The 11,664-nt window shown below is 44.1% G+C and overlaps 1 protein-coding gene across 1 annotated transcript; it reads right to left on the reverse strand.

Annotated features, from left to right (window-relative positions):
* Positions 1-824: 824 nt before the first annotated feature.
* Positions 825-6,889, reverse strand: pgfb (placental growth factor b). The gene is made up of 6 exons (XM_079527651.1): positions 6,865-6,889; positions 4,318-4,514; positions 3,801-3,880; positions 3,348-3,377; positions 3,173-3,235; positions 825-1,642 (listed from the first exon to the last, which is right to left on the reverse strand). The coding sequence occupies exons 2-6, from the start codon at positions 4,507-4,509 to the stop codon at positions 1,621-1,623; spliced, it is 387 nt and encodes a 128-aa protein (XP_079383777.1). The 5' UTR covers positions 4,510-4,514; positions 6,865-6,889; the 3' UTR covers positions 825-1,620.
* Between the last annotated feature and the right edge of the window lie 4,775 nt (positions 6,890-11,664).

An 11,664-nucleotide genomic window follows, 5' to 3' on the forward strand; every position in this document is an offset into this window, starting at 1 on the left:
AAATAATAATAAAGTCGGGTATGCTGCGGCCGGGCGTGGCTACCTTGGATGATTTTGATTGACAAGCTTCACACTCTGCACGCTGCACTCGCTAGCTTGTTAGCAATGTTCGGTTAGCAGTTCGCGGCTAGACATTTGCCGTGGCTCGTAGTGGCTAAATATGGCATTAAAAAAAGGTATGAATTTATTTTCTATCGCATATCTTAGTTACAATGAAATTGAGTTGACGTGGTTTTTTTTAAGGGTAACTGTTGCACAATCGCAATATCACACTTGAGCCATGTGGTCTGCCCCAGTCAAGGGGCCAGTGAGGCTATTCAACGTTGAAGCTCTGGGTCCTAGTGGTAGGAGGAGGGACTACAGGCGGACCCGTGTATTCATGACCGGGAAACCCCGTGCAGCTGGGCTTTAACATGTAGGACCATCACTCCCTACGTCACTACGGACCTCAAATTTGAGGTCCGGAAGAGGGACTTCCGGCAGTCTTCCGGGTGCTTCAAAACGCCACTGAGCAACTTCCACTGACATGAATAGCTGGGGGGGCGGAGCTTCACGCCAGTTCAGTCTCTATCCTTTTATATACTCTATGGCCCCAGTGACCAAGCCCTGTGTCCCCATCTGAGGTGGTCTCTCCCCGGGCAGAATTTCAGGTTTACCCCCCCCCGGACCACCAGGGCTCGGGGGTGGGACGAGCCATATCAACACAGTAGATAATAATACATTATAAATGCAGGGAAAGGGGGGGGGGGGGGGGGGGGGGGGTAAGACTGCTGCGTGACATTACCATAGCATGTATTTAATTAGATAGCCCGGATTACCCCCTTCTTTGCATGTCATAGGGTCTTTAAAACCAAAAGTATCGTTTGTTGTAGTTGATGTTTTCCTGACGCAGTTTGTTGGTGGGCGTAAATTGTTGTACACGCAGGTTTCGAGAAAGACCCACCCCCCGCTCTGGTCCCACGTCTGGTCCTGACCAATAGCATTCAGTTCCGGGGTGGCTTCGGAAAGATGGCAGATTTGAAATCGCTCCAAAATTGGCTTCATTTACTGCCTGTAGACTCTATCGGTGTGACGGTTGTCCATTCATTTTTACGGTCTATGTCTGTAACACATTCATCACATGCAATTATTATGACAAAAGACATCCTGTCAGTCCTAAGTGGAAGGTTGAATAAGGACTCACATATTTCCTCCAAGTCATTGGTCCAAAATAATATTTTGATGCATCAATAAATATACACTTTAAACAAGAGTTTTAAATACCAAAGGGATGGGGGTTGGGGTGGGTTTGAGCAATAGTTGATAACTGGTGTGAAGGAGAAGACATCAATATTATTTTGATATTTTCTCTGTTTGGTCCTCAATTGCACTGGCTCCCAGTGTTGTCCATTGTATCAGGTGTTTAACAGATGTTCCCACCAGTCAAAAGGCACTTCCTGTTGAACCTTGATTATAGATGCTCTCCCTGTCAGCAGGAGGGCCTGTCAGCTAAACAGCCCAGCAGTTTGAGTCTCTTGCTGCGGACAGGCACAGTATTGATAGATGAGCTAAGAAGACTCTTGGTATTGTCACCGGGCAAAAAATAAATAGTCGCGACAGTGGGCAGGATGACTGCTGAAGTTACCTGCGAGGAATCTGACACCTGAAAGACACAAAGGATAACAATATTATGTCTCTAATGGTGGTAATGGATGGTTTAATCAACTGTTGCTACTATTACTAGGAGACCTGTATCTGAGAACCCTTATCAGCACCATCAAACAACTTTTAAACATACTTCTACTACAAGTACTGCTGCTACTTCTTTCAAACTACATATGCAAATGTTTCAAATAAAATATACACACCTGCATATGACGCTAACATTCTAAATATTATTTGTTCTATTTAACCTGTTTTCTATTTCTTTGTCTTTCCTCTGACATTATCTCTATACTCTCTCTTCTCATGGAATACTACGAAACGATGGACACATTTTTTTGTTGTTCACCCATTGCTTTACACCTGGAAAACTATGATAAACAAAACTGATTCTGATTGTACTACTAATACCAGTAAGACACCTGAGGGCGGCTGCACGCATCCGCCTGGGTGACAGCAGATTGCTGGGCGAGCGCTGGCGCTTTGGAATGGGGGGTCAGATCAACATATCCGCCTGGGTGACAGCAGACTGCTGGGGGAGCGCTGGTGCTTTGGCATTGAGGGTAAGATCTTAATTTTCGGGGCTGTTGAGAACGCTAGTTTTCACCAGCTGCCAGGCACGGCTGCACTAATAACTTTGGGGCAGGCCCGTCTAGAGTTTGAATGGACAGTCAGGTACAGTATCAATCAAAAGGGAGACATCGATGAGGAAGGATGCATGGGGAAAGAACAACATATGGAATGTCAGAACAGGTCAGCTCCATTATGGAGATCTAAAGGTTTGAGGTCAGATGTAGAGTTGCTGGTCAATATTGATGACATCAGGGATCTCCATATATGGGCTTAATATTGATGACAATCAGGGATCTCCATCCCTGATGATGTCACGTGATGTCACGTGCTCCATCCCTGATGATGTCACATGATGTCACATGCTCCATCCCTGATGCGAACAACACACGAACAACACACAAACTGACGGGAAATGCACAATTCCATAGTTAACTTCGGTCGCAAATAGTACTGTAAAGGTGGTTGCACACCGGCCGCGTTTTTTCGGAAAACCGATGGAGAAACGCAGCTAAAAATCCGAATTCGCATCCAATTCGCGCCCGGTGTGTGGAGACCCTAAGAGTAGTAGTAGTAGTAGTAGTAGTAGTAGTAGTAGTAGTAGTAGTAATAGCAGTAGTAGTAGTAATAATAGCAGTAGTAGTAGTAATAATAATGAATGTAATATTATGAGAAGAATGTATGTTAGCTAACTAAAGGCCTTTCCAGACGGGGACACACGCCTTTGTAATTCATTTTCAGTGAGAGGCAGTGGTTATTTGGGACGGTCAGAGAAGTTGAGGGGCGGAGAAATTGCGGGGGTGTGAAGTTGTTGCACGCGTCCTTGTCGATTCGACTAGAGCTGTATTGTGGTCAGTTTGCCTGGACTATTAATCATTTACTAGGGCAACGCCAGTGTTTACAGAAATATGTTTACCGTCAGATAGGTAGAATATATATTGTTTTGCTCAAAAGCCCTCACCCATCACACTCCTTCCCTCTTTGTCTGTCCTTTCTCTTTCTTCCTCTTCCTCGTTGTCTCCGCCTGCAGTTAACAGTGAGATAGATGGTAAAATTACATTCTCTGTGATTTGAATCACTTATATTTAATTTAAAAGCTTAAAACTGATACAAATAATTCGGTGCAATGTCCTCACCGTTCAAATTTCACGATTGGCGTCCTGATTCTGAGGATCAAATATCGCAATGGAGTGAGTGCAATGCATACTTCTGAATGTCAATATACAGTTGGAGGCCATCGATATTGTCCTTTTCTTTTTGCTGAGGTTTGCGTGATCTGCGCAAAAGGACCCCATTTTGGGCGGGAACCCCTTTTGGTGTTTTAAGCATTATGTTATAATTTAGCTATTGAAAAATAGCAGATCTACAAGCTCATAGCGCGCCACCGAGTGGCGCGCTACGAGCTTGTAGGTCTGCTATTTTTGAAAAATCGTGAAAATATTTATTTCAGAAAACTGGAGGATTTAGAAGGATTTTTTAAAATGTTGAGGTCAGGCCTAAATGGGTCAAATGATAAGGGACAATATCGGTGGCACCCAACTGTATCAGTGTGCACAGGCCATCAAGGATGAAGTCTTTATTTCTCTTACCTACATTCACATGTCTGATGCTCCACAAATGTCATCTCAACATATTCTTGACCCTGCTCTGCTGGCTTGATTTTCAACAGCTGGGGAACACAAAAACAGAGGCTGAAGATTGCAATGAAGCCATTAGGGTGTGGTCAGGTCACACCAAACTTTGATTCTGCCTACGCAGTGGATTCTGCCAATGTTTTTCAATGGGAACAGAGCTGTTTATTGCCATTCACGGATTTCCGCAAAATCCGAATCAGAAATCCGGAAATGGCAACAAAACGCTCCTTTCCCATTGAAAAGCATTGGCAGAATCTGCCCTCATAGGCAGAATCAAAATTCGGTGTGACTGCACCCTTACACAGTAAAATCCTCAGTGTTACTGTTCATTTATCCAGTTATAACTCTGAGTGTACAACTGTAATCAACATGGAGCCATACCGGTCTACTTGTTTTCCAGAGTTAAATTAAATGTCATTGTGTACTTTACATAACACGTAAGTAGCATGTGTTAAGTGCTGCATTAGCCTACCTGCATGGTGACATTTGAGGTGTGGATGGGACGACACTCCAGGTTCTCATCTCCACAGCAGCCTGCACAACGCACCAAGGGCACACACGACGGACTGTAGATATGCTCCACTTCTCCAGGGTATTCCTGCACCACTTCCACCAGCTTCTCAATGGTCCTGCAGAGGCTCCGACCCCACACTTCTTGGAACATCAGAACTGTGGGATGCAAAGGAAGAGATTGAGCCATGGGAACTGGCGTTATTTCCTTGTGACTCAAACCCTGGGTATGCCAGGATTCTATACTTGGTCCCCTCCTTTTCCCCCTCTACACCAGGTATCAAAAAATACAATATACATGTCAACGTGTGATATTGTAGATCTGCTATTTTCATGGAATATTAGTTTATTACAAGCCCATATTAGGGACACTAGGGTTAATGTAGTTAAATAACCTAGTCTCAAAGACAAAAGGGTAGCGCACATAAATACCTGGCCATGCGTAGATTAGTGTACTATTTAAGTCATGAGTGTCGCACATTTAGTATTGCTATTATTATCTCCACCAGGCTTACAGGCAAGGGGGGAGGTTATGTTCATGGGCCACATCAGGCCAGGAGTTCAAGTGCACCAGTTGCCAGAAAATCGGTCAAGGATCGGCTTATATGGACATCAATGTGCCTGCCTCAAAGCAAAGAAAAAGGACCTCAAACTCTCCTCCTATGATCTTCGCAAGCAAAGAATTGCACGCGTGCGCGTGCGTGTGCGTGTGCGCGTGCGTGTGTGTGTGTGTGTGTCTGTCTGTCTGTCCGTGGCTAATATCATAAACCGCTGGAACAGCATGCACAAATTTGCATGCTGCCAGTAGGCCAAAGAAGTACCTCCATCCATGCATGCTTTTTCACATATGGTTTTTAACTTACATTATATAATGGAAGTTAATGGTGGTCATGACTGGTGTATAGATTGGCCACAATTCCTACATTGAGTGCATGCATCTTTTGTATCACAGTGAATATGGTAATTAGCTATTCACATTTATATTAATTACATTGTAAGTGTACACTGTACAGTAACTTAAAAAATCAGTGCTTGTTAAACACATTTAAGCACATTTCCATGAATCCAAGAGGTCGGGGGATCAATAACAAGCTCTACTGTACGGCCAGAGCGTGCTCTTATTATAATGCGAACATGAGACCTCTTGCAATATGCCTGTGTGTGTCCTGTTTTCATTCTGAAGAAGAAGAAAAATGTTTGTATAATGCTTGCTTTCCTGTGGGAGCATATGTGTGAAAGTGTCCCACTTGCATAGTCAGTCAGGGAAAAAACAGGGCCGCCTATGGCCGAACAAACACAGAGAGAAGAGAAAACAAACGCTGGAAACATGGCCATGAGCAGAACCTGGACCAGGGCTGGAGCTGAGCTGGAACCTCTGGGACTGAAGTGACCCGAGGGGGTCACCGAATGGAGCCTACCACTACAACAGCTGTTTATAAAAGCAGACAGGCTTTGGGGTTGTGTGTGTGTGTAGCGCGTGCGTGTGTGCGTGCACGCGCGTGTGTGTGTCCTGGGCATGACGTTAAACTGCTCCGTTGTAACTACCACCATTTATGTAGTGGGTGCAGATTTAAGATGCATCCCCAACCTTTGTGGACTGTGTGCTTCAACACCATCGCAGGCCTTGCATACAAGAAGGTGCTGCTCACCGATGGAGTATACCGACAGCCTGGTGGCCCCTCCCGTGAGCAGCTACCAGGAAGAGAGGCGTCGGACCTGGCCTTCTAGCCGTGTGTGCGTCCGCTGGATTTTGGGCCTGTGGGATCAGCTACGCTACGGAGAGCGATATGAAACCGGGCGGCAAAGCAGGAGTGGACTGTGAACTTTGTTTCCTGCTTGCGCACTGGTCATTGGAGGGGGTATCGAACTTAGGAATCCTACACCACCTTGTGCCCATGGAATGCTGGGTGACATGACATGCTTGTTGCATTGTGAGTTTGTGACTGAGGACATATGCCTTGATTGTGTGGATGTAACTTTGCTGCACCTTAACTATTTATATGTCCTTGAATGCAATTTCCGTTGTGTGGACATAAATAAATTGTTAAAATGTGCGTGCGTGCGTGCGTGCGTGCGTGCGTGTGGAAGGAACACGTTATTCCAACCAGTTCCAGTCCCCTCCATCAGGCACTCCAGCTGGCCAGGGGGCGGCACTAAAGAGACTTGGATTACTGCATTGTTTTTTGTGAGCGTATGTAGCTACACGCAAACTCCACACAGAAATGGGCACTGATGGCACCACTAGAACACGCCCCCCAGTGGGAATCACCCAATTTTCACAATTTACAAAAATAGGAAAAATATTAGATCTTCAAGCTCAACCTTGACGCTTTCTCAGAACGGCAACAAATGTTAGCTGTTGTGGATTCAAAGGTGTAACATGTTGATCTTATTCATTAACAATGGAGTTGACTGTTCCATGAAAACAGACAGACAGACAGACAGACAGACAGACAGACAGACAGACAGACAGACAGACAGACAGACAGACAGACAGACAGACTCTTACCTTCAGATGTGCTGTTTATACTTGATGGGTAGCTCTGAAACAAAATGAAAGAAAGGCTTTGATTACAAAATATCGATCATGCGAATGTGACTTTACATTACGGTTCATATGGATAGCGTAAAACATTGGGTTCAACAAAAATGATGCCGTCTTCATGATCATCAAATCTATCTATATTTGATATGGCACCTTTCCGAAAACACAGAGATAGGTCACCACGCGTCGCTGGGAGTGAAGTGAGAACCTGTAGATGATGTAGCCAAAATAAATAGCATTGGGGAGAAGCATGCCCAAACCTTACATCATTACTGCCACATACATCTCCCCTAGGAATTACAGCGCTGCAGAATGTCATAATGAAGTCAGACAAAGTGCAGTCTAGTGTCATGCAGTGTTTATTTATTTTACTTTCTATTTGAGCTAATTCTTATCTCTCTACTCAATCAATAAAGGTTTATCTTACTGTACATCTTGTATTATTTCATGTAATGACATTTTAAGAGATATGCAGAAGTGTCCTCTAGTGGTACAATGTTGGAACTACTGCTTGACACTGCAAGAGAGATGAGAATTGCTTCTTTTCTTTTTTAAACCTGCTGTGGAAAAGCCTTTTTGACAAGGACCAGATCCTGTCTCTTATATATCACATTCCTCTATTTGCCCAACTGTTTAGGTTCAAAACCTGTTTCCTGTGGTGTAAGATTTAGCTCTCTATTTATTTTCCCATTGGTGATTTCCCCCTGTCTTGATTTTTTCCCATCATCCCATGATAAACAGAGTGCGTTTTTCATTCGTCTGGGAAAACAGCAAACCACCGAGTGACTCCATCTCAGGAAGGGAAATCTCTATTTGATAAAATACCCCCCCCCCCCCCCCCCCCCCACGAAGGAGGCTGGAGAAGCTGAGAACAACCTGCTTCCGCAATCTGTCGACTCCACCGGCGTTGAATTTCACAGGCAGATACCTACCTGGTGATAGCCGTACTGATACGATGTCTGCACACATGCACATTGTTGGATTGGTCCAAAAGTTTTTACATAATGGCAAACACTGACGGGGGAAATTCAGGACACAATAAAGTTATTGCTGCTTCTGATACAAATCTTCTCATTTCTAAAATGTGTCACCTTTCTGTTAGGGATCCAAGCTTTGCTTGAAGGCCAGTGTGTGATTTTCTAATGAGACTAACAATATGATTGAAGTGGAATGTCCTGCTTTCATGATGATGATGTGCACGCGCGCACGCACGCACGCACGCACGCACGCACGCACGCACGCACGCACACACACACACACACACACACACACACACACACACACACACACACACACACACACACACACACACACACACACACACACACACACACACACACACACACACACACACACACACACACACACACACACACACACACACACACACACACACACACACACACACACACACACACACACACACACACACACACACACACACACACAGCAATGGGTTTCCTGTATCTGTCAGTAGGCAGGTCTGTGCTATACAGTGGAACTCTCATGTCAGATCTATTACTTGGACACAATCCTCCCTGCATTACAGGAATTGTGCAAGGAATCTCCCCTTTTCCTACTGAGCGGAAGGCTGCCAGCATATCTTAATCTGGACAAAATGTGCTGTTACAGTGACACCAGTGCTATATACACTGCCACTGAGTTGTATCTATTGCACAATACAATATTACACCACGAGATTCAATAACACCACAAGTAAAGCTACATTGTGGGATTCACTGTCCCTACTAATAAACAAAGAAAATGACGATAATTAATAAGCCATTGTGTTTCAAAACAAGGCAGTCGGGATTTTGACAAAATGTCTAGAAAGGAGGGGATAACGACACAGCAGCCAGCACATTAGTCGGACTCGGTATTGGTCTCTCAATGAAACCTTCATACACCACTCAGGTTGGTAGGAAGGTTTAAGACCTGGCAACTTAGACCTTCTTTTTGCTCTTCCTGAACCTACTGTGGATTATACCAAGGACTAGTTGACTTGGACTTTAGCTCTTTTTGAACCACCCGAGGACTATACGCACTAATTGAACAATGTTGCACCTTGAATAACGTCCTGCATCTTTTTATACTGTATATGACTGGACCATCTGGAGGGCGGTACGTGACAGCGGCAGAAAATGAACCGGGCAATTTTTGAGGTTTCCCTGACGGTGACGGTGATGGAGACGCGGATGCGATGCCGATGACTGCAGTGGAGCTCTGCCGTTACCGTGATCTCCTTACTCCTTACCTCCTTACCTCCTCTTCCCTTTCTTTGTTTTCTTGGAAAAATAACACGATGGGAACTATGCACAAAATTAATCAATTTTTACTTGTAAAACTGTGATGTGACAATATAATAAAGATGATTCTGATTCTGATCTATCAAACTATCAGCGTGGTTAAGAGCCATTTCCCACTCTGTGGGGCATTAATTCCTCTTTTTAGCATCGCCAGCAATGCCAGATTCATAATATAAATCATTTTCTGGTGTTAATTGGCATATATCATTTCTTTTTTGCTTTAGCCAGAATCCACATCACAAGGTTTTTTTTGGCAGTGGTACGGGATGCCTTTTGGTCTTGTGGCAACATGGGGAGAGCCTTGTGTGGATTTTCTGACACAGGTTGAGGGTTAAGCCTGGACACACCACAAAGGCAGCCTCTTGGCATCTCCTCTGGTCAAGAACAGATGAGTAATCTACCCCCAAATAGTTGGCAGATTATAGACTGCAGACTTCATGAGCATTCTCACGTAGCTGCTCCTTACTCACTGGGCAGATGTGAGTGCATGAGAAACACAAAGTGATTCAGATCCGAAGAGGAAAAAATGACCCTTTTCAAATAAAAAAATACAGCTGTGAGTAGATTTTGTAGATGTGATGTAGATTTTCTCTCTGCATGCTGCATGCTGGACTTTAGGTAAATAAAATCAAAATTTGACCAATCTTTATGGTAGAGTATATTAATAATCACTCAGTATACTAACTAACACAACTGTAGCGGTGGTTGTTTTGATCTACCTGCTTCTACAGTATATAGAAAGAAGAAGGTATGGAATCCCGTCCCCATGAACATATACCCCCAGAATATCCTCTGTCCAAATGGGATTTCGAGATATGACATAACAATTACTGCTTTTAAAGAGTAGTTCACCCCCAAAAAGGAATTTTTTGGGGCTTTTTGCCTTTATTGACAGATTACAGTAGTTGGACAGGAAAGGGGGAGAGAGATGGGGGGAAGACACACAGTAAATGTCGTCGGTTCGGGACTCGAACCCACGACACGCTGTCAGGCTAGGTGCCTGGACCGCTCGGCCGGCCCAGGCCAAAAAATATATATACTTATTTTGTATCAATTACTAACTAATAATAATTACTCTGAGGGAGCTCAAATGAGCACTGGAATGGGCTGTCAGTCAATGGTTTTGCATGCCGGAGGAGTAATAGGGTTCATGCTCCCTGAGCACATTGTGGCCAAACTCCCATTCCTTAATCCTGCTCTCGTGGAGGCGAGTTTTGTCTAGCATCTGATAGGCAATGTTCCCCAACCTTTTCAGCAAATTTGGCGTCTCCCTGTGGCCCAAACTTAAATCAATAAAATAAATAAATAAAAATACATGCACACTGCTTGATTCACCTTTTTTTTCTTGTTGGCAAAGTATAAATTATACATATCACTCCACTTCTACTGGGACAACAGTGCCTTGGAATATGAGTTGTTAATCAAGGGGGAGCGTACCGTACAAAGGGTATTTTCAAACATCTGCAACATCAGTTATGGCAGAGCCATAGACTGAGAAGTGAGGAGTGCCCAGATTTTTGGGGGCATGTTGATGTTCTCATGTCAAAATTAAATTACTTTTTTACAAGATGTATTTATATCAGTAAGATGACAGCTTAAGTTGTCATTTACTGCCCTAAACGAACATTAACGTCCATAGACTTGGCTGGGGATGGGGAATTTATAAAATGGCTCTAAACAAACATTAAGGTCCATAGACTTGGCTGGCCTATGACATCATTTTGGAAAGCCTCATATTGGAAAGGAATATGAGGGGCTAGCACCCCTCATATTTGTGAGGGGCTAGCGCCTCATTGGTCCATATTTGTGGTCCAATGAAAGTTTGACAGCATAGCTCCCCGTTTTCTGACTCAGAGAAGAGGACCTGCTATGAGCTAAACTCCTGCTGTTAGACTAGAGGCTGCAGTGTTCCTCTCCCAGACAGCTGCGCTATGTCATCCTTAACCTCTGTGTTTCACATTAGCTGGAGAAGGATGAAGGGGTGGATGTTGAGAGTACATGAGAGTACAAACATAAAAATGACAATAATGGTAGGTAGCCTACTAAACCACCACAGTTTATAGTGAAACAGTGATAAAGTTAAATAGTGGATTCCAGTTTGGCTACATACATATAGACAATTTACTCTGTTTATATGAAGTCTGCGAGATGACGGGGAGTGCATTATTCAATTAAGCCCTTTGATTTAAATACAAGAAAGGCCTGGTTATGGCCTGAATAGATAAGACACCATCTCCTGTATCTGGGCTAGCGGAAGACACATAACTAGTCATCTGGGTCACGTTTAGCAGCCACACCCCCCTACATACTGTTGGCCTGGGGAGGGTGAAGACAACCACTGACTACTGAGCCTACTCCATAACACATGTGCTCTTTTCACCTGACAAGGAGTTGGGGAGTTGCACAAGGAGAGCATGGTGCACACCATTTTTTCCCAGTTCCCCTTCCCCCTTGAACC

The sequence above is a fragment of the Electrona antarctica genome (genome assembly GCF_951216825.1).
Source record: "Electrona antarctica genome assembly, chromosome: 18".
NCBI lineage: Eukaryota > Metazoa > Chordata > Actinopteri > Myctophiformes > Myctophidae > Electrona > Electrona antarctica.